Consider the following 27922-nt stretch of genomic DNA (forward strand, 5'->3'; position numbering starts at 1 on the left):
TGCTTTACCAAAAAGCTCTATCTTGGTCTCATCTCTCCACAAGATGGTTTCCCAGAAGGATTGTGGCTTACTCAAGTACATTTTGGCAAACTGTAGTCTTGCTTTTTTATGTCTCTGTGTCAGCAGTGGGGTGATCCTGGGTCTCCTGCCATAGCGTTTCATTTCATTTAAATGTCGACGGATAGTTTGCGCTGACACTGATGCTCCCTGAGCTTGCAGGACAGCTTGAATTTCTTTGGAACTTGTTTGGGGCTGCTTATCCACCATCCGGACTATCCTTCGTTGCAACCTCATCAATTTGTCTCTTCCGTCCACGCCCAGGTAGATTAGCTACAGTGCCATGGGTTGCAAATTTCTTGATAATGTTGCGCACTGTGGACAAAAGCAAATCTAGATCTCTTGAGATGGACTTGTAACCTTGATATTGTTGATATTTTTCCACAATTTTGGTTCTCAAGTCCTCAGACAATTCTCTTCTCCTCTTTCTGTTGTCCATGCTTAGTGTGGCACACACAGACACACAATGCAAAGACTAAGGGGCACATTTACTAATCCACGAATCCGAATCACGAATGGGAAAAAATTGGTATTGAAAACAAAAATTTCGGAAGATCGCAAATATCACGAAAATGCTTACGAAAAAATCGTATTAGTCACGATAATATCGTATTGGCGATCCGAAAGTCACGAAATTTTCGTACCAAACAATTGTAAACAGCGGTAAAACTTTTCCGATTTTTTCGTGCATACGTCTGAAAAAGTAGTGCGCCGTTCGAAAAAGTCGTGCAGACGCCCGAAAAAATCGGCGAAAATACGCTCGGAACGTTCGCATGAACGCTCGAGCGTTCGTGTTTTTGTAAATGTGCCCCTTAGTGAACGTCTCTCCTTTTCATCTGCTTTCAGGTGTGATTTTTTATATTGCCCACACCTGTTACTTGCCCCAGGTGAGTTTAAAGGAGCATCACATGTTTGAAACAATCTTATTTATCCACAATTTTGAAAGGGTGCCAATAATTTTGTCCAGCCCATTTTTAGAGTTTTGTGTGACATTATGTTCAATTAGTTTTTTTTCCTCCCTTTTTTGTTTTGTTCCAATACACACAAAGGGAATAAACATATGTATAGCAAAACATGTGTTACTGCAATACTTTTCTGTGAGAAATACTTGATACTTGAATACTTGAAATACTTGATATTGCCCACACCTGTTACTTGCCCCAGGTGAGTTTAAAGGAGCATCACATGTTTGAAACAATCTTATTTATCCACAATTTTGAAAGGGTGCCAATAATTTTGTCCAGCCCATTTTTAGAGTTTTGTGTGACATTATGTTCAATTAGTTTTTTTTCCTCCCTTTTTTGTTTTGTTCCAATACACACAAAGGGAATAAACATATGTATAGCAAAACATGTGTTACTGCAATACTTTTCTGTGAGAAATACTTGATTTTCTGGAAAAATTTCTGTATATATATGTGTTCCAAAATGAATCCTGGAACTTATATGTCTATCTCTGGCTTTTCTTTGTAGGTGGATGGCACAGATCTAAGAGATGCAAGCCATGAACAAGCAGTGGAAGCCATAAGGAAAGCGGGAAACCCAGTTGTGTTTTTGGTTCAGAGTATTATCAACAGACCAAGAGTAAGTGCTTGGGGGAGTTGTAATATAGATGCATCTATACCTTGATAATCACAAATGGATTATTTCAGTACAGTAGTTTGTCTTAATGAAGTTAAAAACAATCCTGGGATTCCTCTCTACTTCCCTCCAGATGTTGGTAAGCTACTTTCACCTTTATTGTCCCATACATATCATGATGTACAACATATAATGGTATTAAAAAAAAAAAAATACCATTATATGTTTTTCATAATGATATTTATGGAATTATTAATGATTGCACTAAAATGCATTCTATCTGCTCAGCATTAGCATGGGTTATATAAAATGCACATGTGCTACTAAATGGTATGGTAAATGTCCCTCCTGTTTTCTTTTAAGAAATCAAAAGTCAACTTTCTAGCTGCTTATCCTTGTATGTTGGTTAAGAAGCAATGTTTCACCAATTCGAATTTCACCTTCCTCTTTAATGGATACTCTCCTAGTCTTGCGTAAATTCTCACATTTCCCACCTTCTCTTCTCCAGCCTGAATCTGTGTATTGTTCTCCATCTTCCTCTGCTTTAAGACAACACCCAACTACTAACCCTTTTTCTCATCCATCACCCAAGGTAAATATGTTGCTGCATGTCACTTTCATAAGGGGCTCTGCACTAACACTAATACTGTCATACTGTAGACATAATGATCTGCCTCAAAATGAGTCAGTAGCATAAAATAATTTATATTGATCTGTTACGCAAAAACCCATTATCCAAAATTTGGCATTGGAATTAGCGATGGTTGGAGGGTTACATATTGACACTCCTCTTATTTTTATTATCAGTGGGAATGGGTGCAGTTGTCCTGTAGCTTGGAGGGATTTACTTTAAACTGCCTTGCTTAGAAAATTCTAATGATCTGTCACATAGGGCCTTATTTTTAAACCATCAGAGTGGGAATGTTTCCAAGTCTGTCACATTTCTAATGATCTTAAAGAAGCAGAAAAATAAATATAATCTGCAATCTCCTCTATGACCAGAATTATCTCATGCACTCAATTTCTGGATGGTGCTGCTCACATATTCTAAGGCATGCCTGATATTATACAATGCTTTATGGTTAGCGTTTCCTATCTCTGTCCATTTCGTGACATGAATTTTTATTTTTTTAGAAACCAGCCTTGCCTTTGTTACAGAGCACATTTGGTACTAAACCCCTCTTCAGGTGCACTAACCCATTTGATTCTTCTCAGCTGAACATTAACAAGGTTGGATGTTTTATGCTATTGTCGACTTTTAGTGCATGCTGCCTGCTATTTATCTCTAGCTGTAGCAAATACTACATTTTACACAGTGCTTGCTAACAAATGTTACAAAAAACCAAAGCATCAGTTGTCCCTGTGGGTAATGCTTAGGAAATCCTGTTTCCTATTATCCTTTGTTTTTTGTGCCTGGAGGTGGAAGATATCCTAAACTATGCATTGGTGCTATCATTTGGCTAAATTATTCATTAAAAGTTTGTGTTGATATAGTATTAGTGTATTCCTTTACAAAATATTAAATAGGCAGAACTGAAGCTTCAGAGTTTTTACTAAGATCAAATTAAGACCCTCGTGCAGCTTAATACTCACTACACATGCTTTGATGTTTTGCTTCTGTATTAACAAAACATTGTTAATATTTTCAATTAATGCTTTCTCTTTGTATACTTTTTTTTAAGAAAAAAACTACATTTTTCATAGATATAATTCCAGTACTGTTTAGCTTGTAGAATATGTTTGGTGGTTGTAGCAGATCTTCTCGAGTAACAGAAAAAAATGTTGCATATATTTGATGCAGTGGCAAATAAACCTATTGTTTTTTTTAAATCCATTTAAGAGCAATTACCAATTTGACATGCAATTCATCTGTGTATAAGCCTAAAATGATTTACTTCTCATTACATATCTGATTGGGACTCATTCAGATATGGTCGGTGCCTCTATTTGAAAACTGTTGGTTGTACTGTTAGGGCTCTGGCACACGGGGAGATTAGTCACCCGCGACAAATCTTCCTGTTCACGGGCGACTAGCTCAGTGTGTCTTCACCTTTAGCCCAACCTAATTTGGTACACCATAAAGTTGCCCAAATCTGGCATGTATGTATCTAAGTTTGCTTGTGAGCTGCCAGCTAATTATGACTAAAATTCTATTACCATGTTCGAGTAGAAAATCAATATATTGTTTTTGTGTTGGTCATATTCTTACACAGAATTAAAATTGGGTAAAATCCTGTTTCTGCATTCTGTTTAGATATTCTTAAAATGAATAGTGTCATTTGGAGCATTGCATGGCTTGGTAATTTAATTTGTGCGTGTAGACAAATTATGCATAGACAATGTACAACTTGAAATTCCTTCTTTATGAAAGACTTGCTTTATTATCTGTTCCTATTATTATACATTGAAACTGTTTGTAAGAATGCTATGGCTAATGTCAGATGGGTCTTTTCGACTGCTGCTTTCTTCCGCCTATTGGCAGCGGAGGTCAAAATTTTCCATGTGACATTAGCTTCCTTTTTTCAAAGAATGAATAGAAAACATGTTTAGTGTGCAATTCTTGTTTCTTGTTTGTCACTTTAGGGCACAATGAATCCGGTTAGAATTGCCTTCCGTTGTTCCCCAACTAACCCATTTGCTCCCACACCATTTAAGGTTTGTCAGAGTGAGCAAACGCAAGTATTTGTGGATATGCTTCATCCGTGTCACCGTGTACAGTAGTTTGTTTGTGGTGATACATTTGTAGCATGTTGGTCATTAATGATGTGAATCCATCCACTAATCCTGTTTGTAACATTAGGGACACAGTTTGCAGTCTTTGTTTCATTTCATGTAAAATGTTTAGTGGTCCTGTCACACAGGGAGAATTATCACAATGACTTGCCTGACGAATATTTGACTGGAATTAGAATATATGTGGTGACAATACATGAAGTTTCCTGGGAGTCCACCATTCCATTAAGAAATGATAGCAAAAACAATTTTCTACTTCAAAAGTGACTGGTCCAATTTTGATTTGTGTATGTGTGATTTGCAGTGTTTTTAAGACCGCAAACATTTAAAACCATGTACACCAAGTTTTCTAGTGATTTCAGACATTGGCATTATGTGCTCACTGTGGGCAAGCTCACTCTCAAGATTGTGTTCTGCTTTGGGGTTAAAAGCATTGTAGACATGTTACTTTTTGTAGGTTTATATTACCTCTAATGCATTGAAGTTTTGTTGTCCACTTTCATTTGGAAACATTCCATTTTTCAGGCATCTAGTAGTTCAGATTCCGAGACAGAAAAGACTTCTTCCTCTAATTATTTGACTGGACCTTCAACACTTTCGTCTGTAAACTCAGAGAAGCTTCAGATGACCAGCAGCACAGACCCAGAAAAGGAGGATGAGTTTGGGTATAGCTGGAGTAAGTTGATTTAAACAAAATATAGTATTTTCCATTGAAAAAATAAATAAATAAATAAACAATATGTGGATGGTCGTGGTATCCAACATAAAAAAAGTAATGCCTCTAAATGTAAAACTGGACCACCCTTACAAACACTTCGGAATTAAGTAGTGTTCCTTCTGCCTATAATAAGGGTTGTATCTTGTTGCTGGGAAAAAAGTGACAAAATCTTGGACACTGCATAGTTCCCTTTATGTATTCTGACATGTCCCATAACTGTACAGGCACATGAGCATTCATTTGTTTGAAGTTGCAGCTCATTTTTGTTTTTGTTTTTTTACACAAATGGGGTTGCACAACCTGATTCATATGCATTAGCAATGGAATGAAAGTTTGCATGGGCTAAATATGGCTCATTTAAATCCACATTAAAGTTGATTTTGCATAGGAAATTATGCTTTAACAAGTTACCATATGGCAGGAGAAAGAAGAATTAGAAAAATATGGAACAAGAGTTTTCAAATGTTGGAGGAAAGCATGGATAGCGTTTCTATTCTGCTGTCTTTATAATTAGTGGCAAAGGCATACCTCCGCGGTATGCAAAGGGTTTGAGCTTTGTTACTAGTACTTTCCCAGCTGTGCCTTGTTTAACAGTACTAACATGTGAACGTGATTATGTAAACATCATTTAGTATAATGAACTGTTTCTTCTTATTATCAGTGCTGAATATTTAATTCGGGCTGAATGGTCTTAAATCAAATGCATTAGGTCACAGGAAAAAAAATCAAATGAGATGGGAACTACTCAGTAAATAATGTGATATATTATCATTTTGTAATATAATATATAAATGTTTTAATATATCAAATGTAAAAAGCTAGTTGATCTTAGATAATAATTGTACTTCTATCTAAGGCCCCATTTCCAAACTGATTCCTTTTGAAGCATGGATTTTCATTCTGTATACTATTACTGCAGTACTGGTGTTCATTTATGTTTATTCCCAGCTTGTAACTGGCCTTCAAATCATTACTAAAAATCAGTCCAGATATACAGTCCAGCCATTTAATAGACTTTTGCCTTCCCAATTGTTTATACATTTTTGTACTGTTACTTAAGGTTAAGCTTGTATTTAAGTGCAGCATACATTTCAGCATATCATCATTACTGTGTCTTTGACCATGTAAATATAATTGCCATTCATTTATTCTGCATGCACTTGCCAATGTAATGAAAAGTCATGAGGAAAACATAAGTATAAACTTTATAGATAAGTTCAATAGAAATCCCTGAAAATGAGCTATTTTCCATCACTCTGTATCTTTCCCATTAGGATAACAAATTAACCATGGACTTTTTTAAGAATGAGGTGAGTCGTGGATGTTTTTCTTAGGGCACAGTGGTAAATAGCAAATGGATCCCACATTTATTTTCTTTATCATTTTTAGTTGAACACTCTGGGGCAGATTTATCAAAAGTTGAGATTCTAACCATTACATCAACCTTCAGTAATGAAAAATGTAGATTTATCAAATTTCTTTTTGCACACTTAAATAAAATAAATAGTTCTATCAAGGGACTTTACTGGAGAATTTTCAAGTTAAGCTTAGTAAGTCTGTTTTATAAATGTCATCTCAGGGGACCATGGGCATCTCAAGAGAATTTACTTTGTCGTCTTTGATTACTTGTGTCAATTTTCTCAGACACAAACACCCAAGAGCAAAAAAGATCTCGCTTGCAATTTCTCACCTGCAAGATCTATGACAAGGTATCGGATTTTCATAAATCTGCCCCTGTGATTTTTGCCTTATCACCTCTTTTTTTGCACTTATCGTGGTTTTTGTTTCTTTCCTTAATGGTTGGAAAAGTCCTGTACTTAATCCCAATTTTTGTTATTACTGGATTTCGCAAAATGCAGAGAATTGCTCTGTACTAATAATTCATTTAATTTGCAAGGGGACCTCAGCACCTTAGCCCAATTTTGCTGCAAAGATCAAATTATCCCTTTCTGTTTGTGTGTATGATGGACATAATAATTGGTATTATTCTTTTTGCAACTAGAGAAGATATCACAGCGCTATGGAAACTTGCCAGGAGAGCTGCATATGATTGAGCTAGAAAAAGGAAAGACTGGATTGGGTCTGAGCCTTGCAGGAAACAAAGACCGATCACGAATGAGCGTCTTCATTGTGGGTATTGATCCAAATGGAGCAGCTGGCAAAGATGGTCGATTGCAGATTGCCGATGAGTTGTTAGAGGCAAGTATATTACAGCTGTTTTTCAACAAATTCATCTTTGTGTTTCTGAACTTCGCTTTGTAAGTTTAGACAAAATAAGAAGGAAAGAAACTACTATCCAAAAATGTAACAGAAATAATTAAATAGCAATTGTTATATATTTTTATACAACTTATATGTGAGCTTTTAGCAATACCAGAGATGTATCACTTGAAAAAAGATATATGGGCATGGGATCCGTTGTCCTGAAAGCCATTAACCAGAATGCTCCAAATTATGGGATGGCCATCTCCCAAAGGCTCCATCAAATAATTCATATTTTTAAAAATGATTTCATTTTTATAATAATAAAACAGTACATTGTACTTGATACCAACTAAGATATAATTAATCCTTATTGGAGGCAACACAATCCTATTAGGTTTAATTAATCCTTAAATTATTTTTTTCGCAGTCTTAAGCTATGGACAGCCAAATTGCTGAAAGATCCCTTATCCGGTAAATGCCAGTTCCCGAGCATTCTGGAGAACAGGTCCCATACTTGTATAGTTGTTAGAAGTTGCCAGAGTGTCAATTTCCTATATAGAAAAATAAATATTTTAATGTGTCAAGTAATAAAAGTTGATGAATGGAAAGCTACTTGATTGGAATAGTAATCACTAGCTGAAGATGCAGGGATTGTTTTCAGGAATCGAAAAACAATGCCTTTTAAATATGCCATAGAAAGAAGCTTATGCTAATGTTAGCATAAAAACCCATGTTTTGATCAGTAAAGAAGGCATTGTAGGACTGTTTTTTTTTTTTGTTTTTTTCTTACATTAGGAAAACTTCTATACCATAGAGAGAGATTCGGTAATCAGGTGCAAAAATGTATTTTTAACTAATATATCTTCCCTATACCGATAACTTTTTGTTGGTTGAACCTCTTCCATAGCATTTTAAAGCATAACTCAATAATTAAGAGACGTGTTCAACTGATTTCAGTGATTTCAATTTTTAAAGAAATTGGAGTTTACACATCTAGAGAAAACTGATCAGTAGCTCACATGAAACAACGTAAGACTTAACTACCCATATTAAGGGGCACATTTACTAACCCACGAACGGGCCGAATGCGTCCGATTGCGGTTTTTTCGTAATGATCGGTAATTTTGCGATTTTTGCGTAAAAACGCGAGTTTTTCGTAGCCATTACGAAAGTTGCGCAAAGTTGCGATTTTTTCGTAGCGTTAGAACTTGCACGAAACGTCGCGCCTTTTAAGTTTTAACGCTACGAAAAGGGCGCGACTTTGCGCGCAAGTGTTAACGCTACAAAAAAATCGCGACTTTGCGCAACTTTCGTAATGGCTACGAAAAACTCCCGTTTTTACGCAAAAATCGTAAAGACGGCGAAAAAATCGCAAAAAATACGATAAAATCGCAAAATTTTTCCAATTCGGATTCGAAATCGTGTCTTAGTAAATCAGCCCCTAAGTGTAGTACTAATATTGTTCTGCAAGCAACCTGTCAACTTGCTCTTAAACCTTGCTAATAACTAGCGAACTACTTCAGCTCTTTGGAAATATCCATAGGCCCTTTGTAGATTGGCAGAATTGTATGTTTCTCTCCATGTGCTGCAATCAAGTATGCTAAGTCTGACCAATTGTGTTATTTTAATAGATCAATGGGCAAATACTGTATGGAAGAAGCCATCAGAATGCCTCATCAATAATCAAATGTGCACCTTCAAAGGTGAAAATAATATTTATAAGGTAAGCCTTGAATCCATACCTTTTCTCCCAAGTACACTTGAAATCATTTAAGTGCTTTAAGTACAATCCCTTGACTTATGTGCATTATGTTTATCATAAATATTTTGACAAGACTGTACTAAAGTATGTGTCCGGAACAAGGATGCAAAGCTCAAAAGGAAATGTTGTGCATTTTATAAGCAGACTGTAAGTTAATTTATATAAATGAGAACATGTATTGGAATTGAATATTCTGTCCAAGGATCTGTTTATTTGTGCTTATTCATATTTTTGGGAGCTATGTTTCTAAAGGAGCCTTTGCTTATTTAGCTGAGTAGTAGCTAACGTGCTTTTTTTTTTAAAGAATACAGATATGGGATCCCTTATCCGGAAACCCGTTATCCAGAAAGCTCCGAATTATGGAAAGCTCGTCTCCCGTAGACTCCATTTTAATCAAATAATTCAGAATTTTAAAACTGATTTCCTTTTTCTGTGTAGAAATAAAACAGTACCTTGTAATTGATCCCAACTAAGATAAAAAGAATCCTTATTGGATGCAAAACAATCCTACTGGGTTTAATTAATGTTTTATTGATTTTTTAGTAGACTTAAGGTATGGAGTTCCAAATTACGGAAAGACCCCTTATGCGGAATACCCTTGGTCCCGAGCATTCTGGATAAGGGGTCCTATACAGTGGTGTGAAAAACTATTTGCCCCCTTCCTGATTTCTTATTCTTTTGAATGTTTGTCACACTTAAATGTTTCTTCTCATCAAAAACCGTTAACTATTAGGCAAAGATAACATAATTGAACACAAAATGCAGTTTTTAAATGAAGGTTTATGTTATTAATGGGGGAAAAAAAACTCCAAATCTACATGGCCCTGTGTGAAAAAGTGATTGCCCCCTTGTTAAAAAATAACTTAACTGTGGTTTATCACACCTGAGTTCAATTTCTGTAGTCACCCCCAGGCCTGATTACTGCCACACCTGTTTCAATCAAGAAATCACTTAAATAGGAGCTACCTGACACAGAGAAGTAGACCAAAAGCACCTCAAAAGCTAGACATCATGCCAAGATCCAAAGAAATTCAGGAACAAATGAGAACAAAAGTAATTGAGATCTATCAGTCTGGTAAAGGTTATAAAGCCATTTCTAAAGCTTGGGACTCCAGCGAACCACAGTGAGAGCCATAATCCACAAATGGCAAAAACATGGAACAGTGGTGAACCTTCCCAGGAGTGGCCGGCCAACCAAAATTACCCCAAGAGCGCAGAGAAAACTCATCCGAGAGGCCACAAAAGACCCCAGGACAACATCTAAAGAACTGCATGCCTCAATTAAGGTCAGTGTTCACGACTCCACCATAAGAAAGAGACTGGGCAAAAACGGCCTGCATGGCAGATTTCCAAGGCGCAAACCACTTTTAAGCAAAAAGAACATTAAGGCTCGTCTCAATTTTGCTAAAAAACATCTCAATGATTGCCAAGACTTTTGGGAAAATACCTTGTGGACCGACGAGACAAAAGTTGAACTTTTTGGAAGGTGCGTGTCCCGTTACATCTGGCGTAAAAGTAACACAGCATTTCAGAAAAAGAACATCATACCAACAGTAAAATATGGTGGTGGTAGTGTGATGGTCTGGGGTTGTTTTGCTGCTTCAGGACCTGGAAGGCTTGGTGTGATAGATGGAACCATGAATTCTACTGTCTACCAAAAAATCCTGAAGGAGAATGTCTGGCCATCTGTTCGTCAACGCAAGCTGAAGCGATCTTGGGTGCTGCAGCAGGACAATGACCCAAAACACACCAGCAAATCCACCTCTGAATGGCTGAAGAAAAACAAAATGAAGACTTTGGAGTGGCCTAGCCAAAGTCCTGACCTGAATCCTATTGAGATGTTGTGGCATGACCTTAAAAAGGCGGTTCATGCTAGAAAACCCTCAAATAAAGCTGAATTACAACAATTCTGCAAAGATGAGTGGGCCAAAACTCCTCCAGAGCGCTGTAGAAGACTCGTTGCAAGTTATCGCAAACGCTTGATTGCAGTTATTGCTGCTAAGGGTGGCCCAACCAGTTATTAGGTTCAGGGGGCAATTACTTTTTCACACAGGGCCATGTAGGTTTGGATTTTTTTCTCCCTAAATAATAAAAACCCTCATTTAAAAACTGCATTTTGTGTTTACTTGTGTTATCTTTGACTAATAGTTATATGTGTTTGATGATCAGAAACATTTTGTGTGACAAACATGCAAAAGAATAAGAAATCAGGAAGGGGGCAAATAGTTTTTCACACCACTGTACCTGTATATGAAATCTTACCCATACAAACCAATATAGCCGTGCCTAAAGTTACCAAATTATCTTGGTAATGGTAGAATTCTTGCTTGACTGTCATGCATTAACATTTGAATTAAGTATCTCCCTATATCATATTTAACTCATATTTGTGTGTGTTTTTTTTTTTTTAATTCACAATAATTCAATGCCCCGCCCTTAAATTTGTGATACTTAAAAATGTGTAGCTGCTAATTTACTGCTACTTGATTTCTGTAATCTTATATTGAAACCATATGTGGGTGTGGGTATGACATAATCGCCACCCAGCAGTTAGGCTGGATTTATCTTCTATTATCCTTCCACTTTATAAAAGAGAAATACAGCACTTGCATTATGCCAAAATCAACAGGGATACAATCATTTCAGATATAGCCTCTGTGCTCTATTGTATTATGACATTTTCATTTTATTTTGTTAAAGGAACAAGGATGCAGTTAACCAGATGGCAGTCTGCCCTGTAAAGGCAACAGAACCAAGTTTTCCAAACTCTTCTGCATTTTCTAATCTTGAGGTACAAAATAATCACATTGTCATCTTCTTACCTAACAAGGTAGAAACTAGCCATAGTTTTGCTAAAATGTAGGATTATATTTATTTTAAATCCTCGTTTTTCATTGCCCATATTATGACCTATTGGGATCAAGAATTAAACTCACACAAACCACTTACCTGATATTCTGACTCCAGTCAGTGATCCTTATACCTAATCCTGATACTTTAGAAATGACTATCAATTGATAGCTGATCCTGATACCTGACTCTTATCTACCTTCCCTTCAATGTTTACACAGAGGCCAGGGTCTTGTTAAAGATGCCACTTGCAAATTCAGTTAATACTCAAGCTACAGACACAGCAGCTTTAAGATGAGGCTGCTGATGTCAGTGTCTTATATAGGAAAAAGCCAATTACCTCCTATCCACTTATTGCAAAAACAGCACAGAATCAGCCTGTGTTCAAAGAGCAGATTTTAGCATGGAAATACTTTTGCAGTTATATGCCGAATTCTGCTCCATATGTGTTGACACCATGTCTGTCCTCAGACCTATAGCAAGGAGTGGATGGTAGCTGATCGACTTGGATCAGCAGCGGTTCCTCAGTCAGAAGGTATTCTTTATCGTTGCTTCCTTGTGCAGAGTGAAGCCCCACCCCCAATTCCTGTTCAGGTCTCATAAAAAAAAAAAATGGCTAATGCACAGACTGGCTGCTGCCTCCAGGCATGTGCAGAAGGCTCTCCACTCCGACAACCTTGTCGAATTGAAGAGAGAACTGGAAGTGGGGGCGGGGCTTCACTCTGCACAAGGAAGCAACCAAAAAGAATACCTTCTGACTGAGGAAACAGGTAAGACACAATGCTGGGACAAAGGTAAGTAATTCTGGAGGCTGTTTAGAGTAATTTTACTAATAGAAAAAAAAAGGTTTACTTATTCTTTAAGTTCAGGTTCAGTTACCAGGGTAAGTTAAGATCAGAATCAGGAAAACAATATTGTGTCAGAGTTAGGATATACTGTGGTTTTCATAGTTTCTGATGTTGATCCTGACAGTTTATGGTGTCCCAGTATAAACTTTAGGTAAAATCTGTCAGTGACTATCAGCATTATTAGGTAACAACTCCAGGTCAGTACATCATTTTTTATTATAAAAAGAATTTTCCTTTAAAGCAACATTTTTATGTAGAAATGATTGCCCTCCCCATGTTATTACCTTACCTTCTGTCTATCAGTGACTGGGACATGGCTATTGCATCTTCTTATATCAGACTCCCCAGTGGATAGCATGAGTAGTGCATGGGGGGTTTACATGGAGAATCACAGAGGAGGGGGCTACTCCATGGTTTCATTGTTGATGTTTCCCAACAGGTTGAAGAAGAAAGTGTCCCAAGCCCTGTGTTGCCATTAAATGTCGGATCCTTTAAAAATGTTTTGCATGTGGAATTGCCAAAGGTAAATAAAATTTGATCACCAGGTTAAGTATGTCGGACAACAATACACACATTCATGAAGCAGGAGTTTTGTGGATTGATGTTATCTGTGGCTTAGCTATATGTCTAGATCAATAGAAATACTGTAATTTTGTATCAGCATATTGTGCAGCACTTTTTACAGATATTTTCATCATTCATATCCATCTCTGTTCTAGTGAAGCTAACACATTAACTTCTGTATAATATTCAAGCAGTGCACAAACATTCTTTCTAGTTGTTTCATGATGCTGACAATGGCTACCAGACAGCAAGTTATATTTCAGGCTGGGGAGAGTAGGAATAGAAGGGCAAACAACAAAATCTACATCCCCCTTAATGTCCATGGGAGTGATTTTTTTAATTAATAATGTTATATTATGTGGTGTTTTCTATTTTCTAGGATCAAGGTGGTCTAGGTATTGCCATCAGCGAAGAAGACACTGTAAATGGTGTAGTTATTAAGAGCTTAACTGATCATGGTGCAGCAGCAAAGGTAACCTTAATGACTGAGATATTAAGTTGCCCAGAGGACTTTTCCCAAAGACCTAACATGAGCTTTGTATTTGCAGGATGGACGCATCAAGGTGGGAGACTGTATATTGGCTGTTGATGATGAACCAGTTGTTGGGGATCCTATTGAAAAGGTATCCAATTTCCATTTACTAGCTAGAATAGACCTTTGCTGCTTCCAAAAATGTCAGGATCCTTTGAAGAGAAAGAAAAGCACCACACATGAAAGGCAAATTAATGAGGGATTCAATAACAGGTGCAGCATGTATATATGTATGTATGTTCATTTTCAAGTGGCAGCAACTTCCTTACTTTTTCCCATCACATTTTATTTTACACCGACTTTTACAGAATGTTACCAAAGTAATTACATTTACACAGTTTTATAAATAGGCCCCAAGTGTTGAGGTTAATAAAAAGGGAAGACAGGGACTGCAACATTAGTGTTTTTGCTGAGTACCCAAATTTGAGGGATATCTCAGGAGACTATAGAGAAAAGCATTTAAAAAAAAGTTGTTTGCCTTACATTTTTAATCTTATTTTTTAAAATGTCTTAATCTTTTATAGGTATGAAGTTTTTGTCATTTTCTTCTACCTCTTCTGGTGGTTAAATAGGGGTCACTGACCCCAGCAAAACATAAAAGGACAAACAAGTTATGCATAATACAAAATAATAGCTAATTAAACTATTTGCTACTTAAATAATTAATAAAGTAACCCAAAATAATCATACCAAAAAGAGTTGTTGACCTGGGTGTATATGTAACCCCGGGTCTGTCAAACCGTGAACTCTGTTGAAATCAAACCAAAACGATTTTATGAGGCAAAATACTCACCACAGTCCACAGGTAGTCTGGGTGCAAAAGCCCTGAACCTGTAGCTTGAGGAGGTAAGCAACCATAAATGAAAGAAGACTGCTTTATTTGCATGCCAGGATCATCCTCAGAAATCAGTTAAAATACATCTTTATTTGCTCATTTAAAAGTACAGGAGCCTAACGTGTTTTGTGCGCAAGCAAACTTAATCATAGCCAATGTCTATCACTGACCCCAGCAGCCAAAAAAAAATGATTGCTCTGTGAGGATACAATTTAGACTTTTTAGTTCTTATCTTTTTATTCAGGCCCTCTCTTATTCATCTTCCAGTCACTCATTCAAATCAATGCCTGGTTTCTATTATAACATAAGCTATCAAACAGTTTGCAAACTACTGAAAATAGTTTCAGATGCTCATGTTACATAATATATTATGATATATTTTCTTATTCTGCATATCTTGTTTCTTGGTACTTTAAGGGGCTGATGTACTAATCCACGAATCCGAATCCCGAATGGGGAAAAAATCGGATTGGAAACGAACATTTTGCGACTTTTTCGTATCTTTTGCGATTTTTTCCGTCACCGTCGCTACTTTTTCGTAGCTGTTACGACTTGCGTGAATTGTCGCGACTTTTGCATAGCCATTATGACTTTCGTGAATTGTCGCAACTTTTTCATAGCCATTATGACTTTCGTGAATTGTTGCGACTGTTGCATAGCCATTACGACTTTCCCGAATTGTCGCGACTTTTTCGTAATGAGCGCTCGAAAAATTCGCGACAATTCGCGAAAAAGTCGCAAAATACCGATCATTATGAAAAAAACGCATTCGGACGCTTTTCGGGCGTTCGTGGATTAGTAAATGTGCCCCTAAGTGTGGCATAATTGTATTTCTTTTTCTGATTAATTGCTGCAGGATGTATTATTTTTTTACCACCTTTCTTACCCTTCAAATTACCTTCACAAAATATATTGGGGAACATGAGCTGCCGCGAAAGTTCAGGGAGCAAAATGCAATTTTGAGCACAAGCGGCATGTTCCCACAATGCAGCATTTTTTCAGAATTCCAGCATAATTGCTGCTCTTGATACAATTGCAGTAGGCGCATCAGTTTGACAAAATTACTACAATTGCACATGCATTTTATTGCAAATCAGACTGAGTTGCATGAAAGTCTTCCTGGCGTCATTTCTCAACCAACAGATTGCTCTTCTGGCAAGTTGCAATAGGTGGTATATGTAACTTGTATGCATCTATCTAATCTGCTATTGGGAATAATGAAAGGGGTGCAAAAAATTAATCTTTTAAACATACATTTTCTGAATGTTATAAAAAACAATACAAAGCAAATAAAAACTTTTTTTTTTTAGTGTACTGCTTTGAAAATTGAATACATTTTTGTAAAGCTGAAATACACTTTTAAACAAAGGTGTGCAGTCCTATAAGGATAAATGCAGACTTTTGCAGTTTATGATCTTTAAGTTTTACTACAGGGAAGCCCAGCAAAATCGCCCTGTGTTGCTTCATTTTTTAACCTTCCATAATTCTATTTAGGTTATATGTCTACTGAAAAAAGCAAAAACAACTGTGAAGCTGACAATAAGCTCTGATGAGAAGGACATGCCACAACTGCTTCCCCTTCCTTCAATTACACTAACTTCCAGCACAGGCGAGATCAAAAATGGGCAACAGTGTCTACCACTCTCCAACTTCTCAGAACCTGAGCCAGTTCGCAGTAAGAATCTCAGATTACTCTGTGTATTGCCATGTTTACCTCCTATCCTAAACATTTATTGTTAACATCCACGCTTTTATTGTGCATGGTGTTTTTTCCTGTTTTCTCATGTGAGAATTTGAACCAATAGGGGACTAAGGAACAGTAAGCAAGACAACAAAATGAATAAGATCTAAAATTTGCATTATCAAATGTAAGAAAAACATAAAAAATTGTATTATCTGGGGGGAAAAAAAGCTAACTTCAGTCTATTTTTTTTAAACGCACATGAATGTTTGGTTGAATGCTAAGGTTTTAGCCAAATTCAAATCCTGATAAAAGGCCAGAAGCTTAAATGCCTCTTATGTAGTTACATGTGTGGATTCTGCAAGCTAAATCGTGGCAATTGTGCTTTAAAGGCTAGAGATTCCTTTATTTAAAAGGAGCTCCCAAGTAATACACATTGGTATGTAAAAACCAGAGCATTTACCATATTGAAATAACAGTTTGCTGTAAAATACAAGATGTACATAAGGCAGCAATGTGTTTTTATGCTGTGCAATATAAAAAAAAAAAGTAAAAGAAAATTTTACAGACAGTGAAAGCTGTCCTCATTGGCAACTTATTTGCATTGTGAACCAATATATTTTGCACATTTAACTGTGTCAAATGTTAAAAATAAGACTATTGCTAAAGCACAGTCAATTATAATTTGTGTCATTTTATTGCTTTCAGGTTCAAGTAGATCCTCCACCCCAGCTACATTTCCCTCTGACCCAGCTACCTGCCCAATTATACCAGGTTGTGAAACAACCATTGATATATCCAAAGGACGAACAGGTCTGGGACTTAGCATTGTGGGTGGTGCTGATACTCTTTTGGTAAGTCCAAAAAATTCTGTGTCAACAAATATTAATCCTTGTTGCTGCTTCATCCTTAAGAGCTAATAAAAGAAGGAAATTAAAGCAGATTTAATCTGTTTCATGACCTGGCTTTTATTATATCCATCTGAAATAATTTGCTTTTTGAATATGCCGTTTTGAAAATGTTATGTAAATAAATGTGTTAATAATAAATGCATATAATAAATATATTAATAATTGTAAACTCTTTGGCCTCTAAGTTTGCAATGATTAACAAATCAAATAAAAAGAGAAGTGTACGGTTCCAACCGAGGCTCAGAACATGGAGAAGGTATTATAAATTACAGTTGGCCTGAGACTTAGTTGAGAAGAGTTCTATCTAGCCTGTATACAGGCAAAGTGAAGGCTGCAGTGTTCAGCTTCCAATGCCTCACCAGAACATCTGGAAGGCGGAAAAAGCCCTATTTAAAGGGTGCTGGTGTAAGGGAAAGATCTTTAAAAAATGTGTTATTGTTGTTTTCAGGGGGCCATTATTATCCATGAAGTCTACGAAGAAGGTGCTGCTTCTAAGGATGGTAGACTCTGGGCTGGTGATCAAATTCTAGAGGTAAAAATTAACAGAAACTATTCAAGTGACTTGGATAATTCAGCAACACATTTTGTTCAAGCATGTTGTCTTTCAAACCACCAAGACAGTCACTATAATACTGCATGCAAGAAAATTCAGGTGCTGATTCTTAAATCTTTTAACCATTTGTGTTCTGGAACATTTACTATCGTATGTATGTATGTATGTGTGTGTATATATATATATATATATATATATATATATATATATATATATATACAGTCTCTAAGAAAGCACTCACGGAAAAATATAAAAATAAAATAATTTATTAAACAAAAAAAGTCTACGCGTTTCGATCCATATAGGATCGTCATCAGGACCCTATATGGATCGAAACGCGTAGACTTTTTTGTTTAATAAATTATTTTATTTTTATATTTTTCTGTGAGTGCTTTCTTAGAGACTGTACATGAATTTATGGTTAGCACCCGGACATTGGCTATTAGTTTGGTGAGTGCCGATATTTGGACTCTATATATAATATATCCAAAAAAAAAAAAGACCAGCAACACCGAGTTAGATTCCAAAAAGATCAATCGTGTATTAAAAGCGCATGAACAGCCAACGTTATGTTTACTCGGTGTTGCTGGTCTTTTTTTTGTATATTTTTTTTTTTAAAGGTGTATTTTATTAATTTTCATACAAACAAAAACGTAAATAACACACTTAACATTACAATAAAAAATTGTGCTGGTCTTTCTTATTCAGGTCTATCTTTAAGGTTTGTTACAGACATTAGAGGAGTAGATATAACATTACAAAGTGTGAGCGTAAATCTGGCAGCAGTTACAGGATATTGGATTCATCATTCTACTGAATTGAAGTGTTCAAGATGTGATAGAGAAGAGTGGGGAGACACCGGGGGTTTTACAGTGTAAATGGGAGTGGAGTCCTTTAGTTTCCCTCTAGGTCGCACCAAGGGCCCCAAACTCTATCAAATTTGTCGGGTGCGCCCCTGTTCTCATATGTGAGTTTATAGAGAGGGGCAACGGCATTCACTAGATTCTTCCAGGCTGTAACGGTGGGGAGGGTAGAGCCCATCCAGTGCATTGCAACAGTTTTTTTTGCATAGAACAGCAGTATTCTGTAGCGTATCCGGGAGCTATTTTGAGCAATTATACTGTATAAGACTCCTAGCAAGCAGATTTCAGGAGCAGTCACAGTAGGGAAGGCTAAGTTATCCGATAGATATTTAATTACTGCTGACCAGAATTTGGCGATGTGAGGGCATGACCAGATCATATGATAGAAGTTAGCTGGGCTTGCTGCACATCTTGGGCAGTGATCAGTTGGGGTACGGCCCATCTGGTGCAACCTTAGTGGTGTGATATATAGGTGATGAAAGGTTTTATACTGTATTAACCTATCTCTGGTAGATAAAAGATAGTTGTACATTGTGTCTGTTGCCTCTTCCCAATCGTCTTGGGTGAGTGTTGGTATTTGCAAAGTCCACCATATTTGTGCGGAGTGAAAGGGTTTGGGGCCTGTTGAGAGTAGGCTTTGGTATAGATTTGAAGTAATCTTTACTGGGTTGCTAGATTGTAGAGTAGTCTCCACTGCTAAGGAAGTGAGCTGGGGGGTAAGAGTGGCAAACTGGTCCCTGAACACTGATCGCAACTGCAAATATTTATAAAAGGGGAGGGTAGGTTGTTGGGCTTTCTCTCGGATCTGTGCATGTGTAGGGAATGTTGAGTGTTCCGTGAGGTTCCGTAGCGACCTAAATTGTGGTAAATATTGATTGCCCCAGAGTGGAAGTCTAGACGTAAGTAAGGGTGGCGGGTGTTTAAGCAGTGTGAGTGCTATAGTCCAGGCTTTATGCAGGATAGTTAGAGTTGTTGGTAGTGGGGCTGTATCCTTAAGATGTCGGTATGGAAAGTTGCTTAGTCCTTCCAAAGAGCCAAGTATTGTTGCCTGGAGCTGCAGATTTGGGTTGTAAGGGTCATGAATGAAGCACCATTGTAGATAGTGTATCTGTGAGGCTAGGAAGTAATAATAGAAGTGCGGGAGGGCTAGGCCTCCCTCAACTAGAGGGGCGCATAGCTTTGTCCAGGCTATTCTGGGGGGTCTGTTATTCCAAATAAATGGTAGGATAATTTGGCTAAGTTTCTTAAAAAAGATTTTAGGAATAAAGATTGGGGCATTGTGTAGTATGTATAGAAATTTGGGAAGATATATCATTTTTATTATATTTATGCGGCCCCAAAGTGAAAGTGGTAATTTGGACCATTGGGTCAATCGGGTTTTGAGATCTGACAGTAATGGGTCTAGGTTAAGTGGTATGTAGTTAGTAGAATCTACAGTTATCCAGATTCCTAAATATTTAAATTGGTTGGCCCACTTTAAAGGTATATTGGGTATTACTGGTTGTGGTTGGAGAGGGTCTATAGGGCAAAGGATTGACTTATCCCAGTTGATTCGCAGACCAGAGTAGTGTCCAAATTTGTCCACTTACTGCAGCAGAGAGGTCAGCGAATCCCTGGGGTCTGCCAGGTATATTAATAAGTCATCTGCATATAGTGATAATTTTTCTGTAATGTTACCATATGTAAGGCCTCTAATACCCGGGGAGTTCCTGATCAGTATGGCTAGAGGTTCTATTGCTAGGGCAAATAAAAAAAAATGAGGGAGATGTAATCCCATTTACTCTGACTCTTGCTGTGGGATGTTGGTATAGTAACTTGATCCACTTTAAAAATGTTTGGCCAAAGCCAAAGCCAGACAAGACCTCCCATAGGTACCCCCATTCAATTGAGTCAAAGGCTTTGGCAGAGTCTAGGGAGGCAACAACTCTGGTGCCGATCTCTAAATGAGGGATTTGTAGATTGGTGAAGAGTCTTCTTAGATTAATGTCAGTGGATCTCCCAGGCATAAAGCCTGATTGATCAGGATGCACAAGATCAGGAACCACCCTTTGGAGCCTCGCCGCCAGGATTTTGGCCAAGATTTTGGCCAAGATTTTGGCATCTGTGTTAATTAGAGAAATGGGACGGTATGAGGAGCAGAGGGATGGATCTTTGCCCGGCTTCGGAATGACCACTATTAGTGCCTCAGCAAAGGATGCCGGTAGTGTTTGGTTGTCATAAGCGTATCGTAAAGTTTCTAATAATTTAGTGGGAATGTAGTCAGCTAGTGCCTTATACCAGTTGGTAGGTAGCCCATCCGGTCCTGGTGTTTTATTGGAGGGGAGGGTGGCAATTGCATCAACAACCTCTTGTTTTGTGATTGGGGCATCCAAGTATGCCCTATCTACTGGGGCTATTTTTGGAATGGGTATGCTTGCTAGGTATTGTGCTAGTTGCGTCTTAGTGTAGGTGGTTGTAGTTGTGTATAAGTTTTTGTAGTAGGTGGCAAACTGTTGCGCTATAGTCTTGGCTTCTGTAGTGAGTGTGCCGTCTTCTTGACGAATGTGAGGTATCGCTGTGGAGTTGCTTTGAGGTTTGGAGAGGTAGGCTAGCAGTTTACTATTCTTGTCCCCCTGCTCAAAAATACGTTGATTTTGGTATAGTACTGCTTTTCTTGTTAGTGAAATAGTAGCCCAGCTAAGGGAGTTCCTTGCAGATAGAAGCTGTTCATATGTGTGTTCTGTAGGGTTCTGGGTGTGTGTAGTTTCTGCTGCTATGAAACTTTTTTCTGCCTCATTTAACTGTTCTTTTTTCTCATCTCTCGCTTGGGATATTACTGCTGTTAGTTCGCCCCTCATGACTGCCTTAGAGGCGTCCCAAAGTATTAACGGTGAAGCAGAGTTATTGTTTAGTTCCCAGAATCCTGTGTATGCTTTTTGATTTTGAGTTGTGACTATATCATTTTTAAGCCATAAAGGACTCAGTCGCCATAACCTGTCTACCGGGGATGGGTTCCAGCGGAGAGAAAGGCTAAAAGTATCGACAGGAGTGTTTAAGGGATGAGGGCCCCTGTGTAGGCTGTGTGGCGTTATTTAGGTATTGATCGTTGTTAGGTGGGGGTCTCCCCTCCCAAGACTGTCACCAAAAGAAAAAAGTTTTCTGGAGTTTTTTTTTTTTGTATATTTAAATCATTTACCTTGCACCCAAGGTAAGAGCTGAAGCAGAGTGCCACCCTGGGTTTTCAATATATAATATTATACATTTTTTTTAAAAAAAAAATACCTTTATTGTTCCATATAAACTTAGTGTATTAGGTCGCCGTTTCGGTCTTCTCCTAAGACCTTTCTCTAGATCATGAGACCTACTTCGGAATGTATATGAGTATGCCTATTGGGTAGCACCTGGGTCTATTGGCTAAAGTGCTGAAATCTCTTGGATATTTATATATATATATATATATATATATATATATACTATTTTGCTATTGTTAAATACTGTGTAGTATTTAGTAAATAGGTGCAGTATTTCTTTTTGCTTTGGTGCTGATCATTTGTATATAAAAAATATCTAGTGTCTATGGCTCATAATTGTTACGACTGCAGCCATAGGGAAACAGATATCAGAACAGCACTCAATAGTAAAAAAAAAAAAAAAAAAGTCCAGCATGGGACTCCTCCAGTTACGTGGGAGTAGGAGAAACAATAGGTTGCCTGAAAGCAGTTCTAATGTGTAGTGCTGGCTCCTTCTGAAAGCTCAGACACAGGCACAATGCTGCCTACACACCAACTTTACAACTAAAAAAATACATTTGTTGGTTCAAGAATAACATTTAAATGGTAGAGTGAATTTTTTGCAGTAAACAGTGTACTTTAGAAATAAAAAGTACACCATTTAAATCATGACAGTATGCCTTTAACTGCCATATTAAGGTCCCCTATGTCATCTATTACAAATTGGCAAAACAAAAGCTTCAAGAAATGCTAATTTAGTCAAAATACGATTTTAGTAATGAAAGCTCATCAAATTAGGAAGAATTTTCTCAAAAGTGATTTAGGGTTATAAGACATTTAAACTATGTCAACCAATTTTTCTTTTTAGATGGTAAGGAATATTAACTTTAGACATATCCTGTATGAAATGCTTGTTAAATAATTGTTTTATTATAGGTGAATGGTATTGATTTGAGGAATGCGACTCATGATGAAGCAATAAATGTACTTAGACAGACACCACAAAAGGTCCGCCTTACTGTATACAGAGATGAAGCTCAGTACAAGGAAGAGGATATGTATGATGTACTCGATTTGGAACTTCAGAAAAAGCCAGGCAAAGGTCTTGGGTTAAGCATTGTAGGAAAGAGGTATGGTTTACTGACAGTTTCTTTATATGTGCTATTGTACTCCTGTAAGAATATAAGGCATTTGTATTGAACAGTGGTATTATAGAATTTAGAAAAATTGACTGTTGATTTTGTGTGTGTATATCATGTATATTTTTCTTAAAGGAACAGTAACACCAAAAAATTAAAGTGTATAAAAATAATTAATATATTATATACTATTGCTCTGCACTGGTAAAAGTTGTGTGTTTTCTTCATAGACACTACTGCAGTTTATATAAATACCCGCTGTGTAGCAATGGGGGCAGCCATTTAAATTGAAAAAAGGAGAAAAGGCACAGGTTACTAAGCAGATAACAGATAAGTAGCAGATTCCCATTGTATTCTACACAGTTTATCTGGTATCTTCTTATGTAACCTGTGCCTTTTCTCCTTTTTTCAATTTAAATGGCTGCCCCCATAGCTACACAGCAGCTATTTCTATTAAATATAGTAGTCTTTCTGCAGCAAACACACAACTTTTACCAGTGCAGGGCAACAGTACATTATATTTTAATTATTTTAAAACATTTTTATTTTTTAGTGTTACTGTTCCTTTAATATAAATACAAATGTTGTTCAGTGGTCTAAGTTATAGTCTTACAGGTTATATCTAAGGTGTTCTGTAAACCACAGCTACAGCAATACTTTTTATATACAGGTCATGAACCTGCAAAGCACTTAAAGGAGAAGGAAAGGCTAAATTACTGGGGGGGTGCCAAATGTTAGGGACCCTCCAGTGACTTTTTTTTTTTGTTAAAGTCAGCATATGTGTGAAAACTGAAGCAGGAAGAAGGATTGCTGACTAAGGTAAGTGTTTGCAATCACAGGGTGTCTTACATTTCACCTCCCCACCCAGTGATTTAGCCTTTCCTTCTCCTTTAAAATAAATTATGTTTCTGTCCAAATCATTGTGATACATTGTGCTGTACCTAGATGCATTATATTTCTCCTAATTAAATGAGGCAGTATCAGGGAGTGTTTCAGTTCTAAACTTATTTCATTACCTTTAATAATTGCAAATATTGCTTAGTTTCTATTTGGAAAAAAACTTGTGGTTTTTTTTGCAGGAATGATACAGGAGTGTTTGTGTCCGACATTGTGAAAGGAGGGATTGCTGAGATAGATGGGAGGCTGATGCAGGGAGATCAGCTATTAATGGTGAATGGAGAAGATGTTAGAAATGCCACTCAGGAAGCTGTGGCTGCTCTACTAAAGGTAAATATTGTGTTACTAAGAAGTGTGTTTGTGTCAGCACAATTTTGTCCTATCTTTCTAACATAATAATATTGGGTTTATAGTGTCAGGCGTTCAATTTTTGTAGGGCAACCTGTCAGAGCACATTGGACCATGGCCATCCTTGCATCAGTAAGACCACATTTTATGCACTGCACATAAATATCAGGATCAGACAGTATGGAAAAATTGTGTTCTGTATTTCAGAACTTTCTGAGTAAAGTGTTTCCTGATTAAAGGTCCCAAACCTGTTCTTGTAAGCAGTAACAACTCTGAATACTGGCAGCCACCTACTGGTCTGCTTGTCCCAGAAAATTATATCCATCAACTAAAGTCCCTCTCCATTAGGCACTATTGTTCAATCATGAAACTAAGGGAAGAGGCTTATGAAAACAAAAACGACTTCAACAGAGTGCTTGTAATGATATGCTCAATGACTCAAGAGATTCATAACTGGATAATAATAGCAAGTTATATCGGATAACTCCAGATGGCAGAACATAAAATGAAGAGCAGTAATAACTGTAATCTCAGAAGGCCTTGTTTAATAATCCTATTGATTCCCCATGTGTTTTTTAAGAGACTGCAAATCCTGCTAAACCAAAACTTGATCTTGGTATCATAAGCAATTTAAACTTGAATAAAATGATGCTTTCAGCATAATGTACACAATTTCATTCTGATTTAAAGACAGGCAAAGCTTTCTCCCTACCACTGCACATTATATCAGCTACAGGCCACTGAATTATGGAATCTTTAATCTGGCTGGAGACTGTAGGGGACCTTCCCTGTGTCCATCCAAAGAGATATTTTAATAGTGTCATATATGACAGGTCAGCATCTTTGTCATTTTTTTTTTTTATAGTCCTCGCAAGAGCTCCCAATCTAAGGAGAAAAAAAAGTTAACGGCGCAAGTTTGTATAAGTAGAAAGAATAATATGAGTTTTCCAAAAATCAAAACAAAAGTTCTTGTTTGCTTCCAATACAGTCAATGGGACATGTTTTTCTTAACAGCAGACCAGTAACTGCTTCATGCTAATCAGATTCTGTGGGTTACAATGACTGTTACACTCTGCAATAGGTAAAATGTTACCCCCTTTATGCTTTCCCATTCTGGTCTCTTATTTATTGTCTTAAGCAATTTAAAAGGCATTAGACTCTAAACACATTTTCTTTTCTTTTTATTTGTAAATATGTAATATTTGGTCAGCTTTATTTTGTTTATTTTTTTTTTTAATAAAGGTTCTTCTTAATTTAAAGGAACACTAACACCCATTTTTAATACTTAATTCCCCCCAAAACAGCTATAATGATAGGTACGATTTACTTCCATTTTGATTTTTTTTTTTTTTTTAAACTTCAGCTTGAATTTGACTTAGGAAGTGACCGATAGGAGAAAGGCAAAAAGGCAACAGCAGCTTGAATTCCTCTGTGCCCTGAACCGGAGGTCAGCTTTGCACTGATGACCTAAAGCACCTAAGCTTTTTTTTTTCAGCATCTGCAGCTTAAATTTATGTTTCTGTTCCTTCAGACAGCTTTGGGGGTAATGATGTGAGCATATATTCAAGCTACAGATGCTGAAAAAAAAAGCTTTAAGTCATCGGTGCAAAGTTGACTTCCGGTTCTGCGAACAGAGGAATTCAATATGCCTTCACCTTTCTCCTATGGAGCACTTTGCAAGTCAAGTTCAAGCTGAAGATTTAAAAAAAAAAATCCAAGGGGAAGTAAGCCTTACCTTTCATTATAACTGTTTGGGGAGAATTAAGTATTAAAGTGGACCTGTCACCCAGCCATAAAAAGCTGTACAATAAAAGTCCTTTTCAAATTAAACATGAAACCCAAATTCCATACCCAATATAAAGGCATTTAAAAATTCCAGTTGTCAATCATATATTGCCTTCCTAAGCTGGGGCAGAGAACTGTTTTACTTTCTATTCAGCACTCACTTTTTTCCTTCTTCCTTATCATCTAATTGTGTAGCCAGTGCATAGGCATGTGCATCAGGTCCCCCATTCTGGCACATAAACAAGATTTTGGCATGATGCAAAGCTTGCTTTCATAACAGTGTCCATAAAATAGCATCTGCCTGATTACTGGGACTGTGTGATTTCAAGACTGAAGGAAACACATTTTATATTATTACAAAAATGTGGTGTAAGGGCTCTGGCACACGGGGAGATTAGTCGCCCGCGACAAATCTCCCTGTTCGCGGGTGACTAATCTCCCCGGATTGCCATCCCACCGGCGAAAATGTAAATCGCCGGTGGGATGGCATACGCGGCGGCGCGATTTCAGTGAAATCATGGAAGTCGCGGGCGACTAATCTACCTGTGTGCCAGAGCCAAGTAGTTGCTAGACTTTTTCCCATTCAAGCTCCCTTGGGGGGCCAACTTTTGTTCAGGGCCCTGCTTATCTAGTAACAAGATTACAGATATAGAAAAACACATAATTTTATCAGCCTTTCAGCCATCATTTCAAGAATATCTAGGCCCCAAATCTCACTAATTAACCTCCAAGTGGTTGTGTATGTAAAAGAGCAGAATCTGGCCATACAAGCACCAATATAATCATATGAAACATAGTGATTTTTGGACTTTGTGTGGGCACCAAATTATTGTCCCGATAATTTTCGTACCATGGCGATCGGTCGTTTAGTCAGTCAGAGAGGTTAGAAAACTTAAGTTGGATAATGATACCTACAATGTATTTCTGGGACATCACTTTCATACGATTGGTGTCAGCAACTATTTCCTGTTTTCTACAAATTTTAGTCTGAATGTTAGTTTTAGATCATTGCATTTAAATGTACAATCGATAGCAGAATGTTCCTTTGAAGAAGACTAAAATCTGAACGTGTATGGCCACCTTAACCCTCAGGCTTAAGCCCCCTAGCTCCAGCCCCATAGTTATGGATGTTTCTAATAGTATACCTAAGGGAATACAGGGCATCTTGCATCTGTTCCTGTCTTTTAATTACTAATTGTTGTTTTACAACCAAGCGACTAACTTGGGCTTTCTTGTGCAGGGTACCTTGCAGCAATAAATGCTATAAATGCATGGTAAAAGCTGAAAAGCCTTGCAAGCTATGACAATGGCAAAAGCAAGAAAAAAAGTAGCTGTGACTTTTTTTTTTTTTTTTTTTTTTGGAGGTGAGACAGGCCAATATTTGTAATTTATTTGCTCATTGCATAGAGATGAAGTCAGATATTTGCACTAAGGGTATATGTTGAGAGAGTCTGCTCTTTATAGTGAATCATCTTGGTATTTTTCTCTCTCATTTGCAAACTTCAAATCTGAAAGGATTGCGTGAATATATCGTACCCCTTCCCCCTCTTTCACCCCTGGGTTTTATGTTCCTGTTTATCGCCAAATGAATCATACTGTTTCTATACAGTTAACTGATTAAAAAAGAATGTATATATCACTGTTTTAGACAATCGTGCGTTAATGAAATTCTGTTCTTTAGTGTTCTTTAGGTACTGTGAAACTGGAAGTTGGTAGAATCAAAACCGGCCCATTTCACTCAGAAAGAAGAACATCTCAGAGCAGTCAGGTGATTAAGAATTTAACTCAGTTTCCACTGAAGTGAATCATCTGCCATCTAGATGTGTCATATTTATTGCTTGTTAGGGACCCT

General features: G+C 37.2%; 1 protein-coding gene across 11 annotated transcripts in view; it reads left to right on the forward strand.

The window, feature by feature from the left end:
• The window catches only part of mpdz (multiple PDZ domain protein), an 84785-nt gene that overhangs the window by 43927 nt on the left and 12936 nt on the right, over positions 1 to 27922 (forward strand). For 3 of the 11 annotated variants that reach the window (XM_002940126.3, XM_012952742.2, XM_012952758.2), the window contains 17 exons: positions 1530 to 1640; positions 2146 to 2229; positions 2772 to 2867; positions 4221 to 4292; positions 4896 to 5046; positions 7091 to 7287; positions 8925 to 9016; positions 11756 to 11846; positions 13193 to 13276; positions 13697 to 13789; positions 13866 to 13940; positions 16179 to 16359; positions 17074 to 17219; positions 17725 to 17808; positions 22838 to 23031; positions 24120 to 24267; positions 27752 to 27838. In XM_002940126.3, the coding sequence (XP_002940172.2) occupies positions 1530 to 1640; positions 2146 to 2229; positions 2772 to 2867; positions 4221 to 4292; positions 4896 to 5046; positions 7091 to 7287; positions 8925 to 9016; positions 11756 to 11846; positions 13193 to 13276; positions 13697 to 13789; positions 13866 to 13940; positions 16179 to 16359; positions 17074 to 17219; positions 17725 to 17808; positions 22838 to 23031; positions 24120 to 24267; positions 27752 to 27838 (1986 nt within the window). The remainder of the gene's footprint in view (positions 1 to 1529; positions 1641 to 2145; positions 2230 to 2771; positions 2868 to 4220; positions 4293 to 4895; positions 5047 to 7090; positions 7288 to 8924; positions 9017 to 11755; positions 11847 to 13192; positions 13277 to 13696; positions 13790 to 13865; positions 13941 to 16178; positions 16360 to 17073; positions 17220 to 17724; positions 17809 to 22837; positions 23032 to 24119; positions 24268 to 27751; positions 27839 to 27922) is intronic. The other 8 variants (XM_012952766.2, XM_012952769.2, XM_012952751.2 and 5 more) reach the window with 7 other exon arrangements.

This window comes from Xenopus tropicalis, chromosome 1 (genome assembly GCF_000004195.4).
Source record: "Xenopus tropicalis strain Nigerian chromosome 1, UCB_Xtro_10.0, whole genome shotgun sequence".
Taxonomy (NCBI): Eukaryota; Metazoa; Chordata; class Amphibia; order Anura; family Pipidae; genus Xenopus; species Xenopus tropicalis.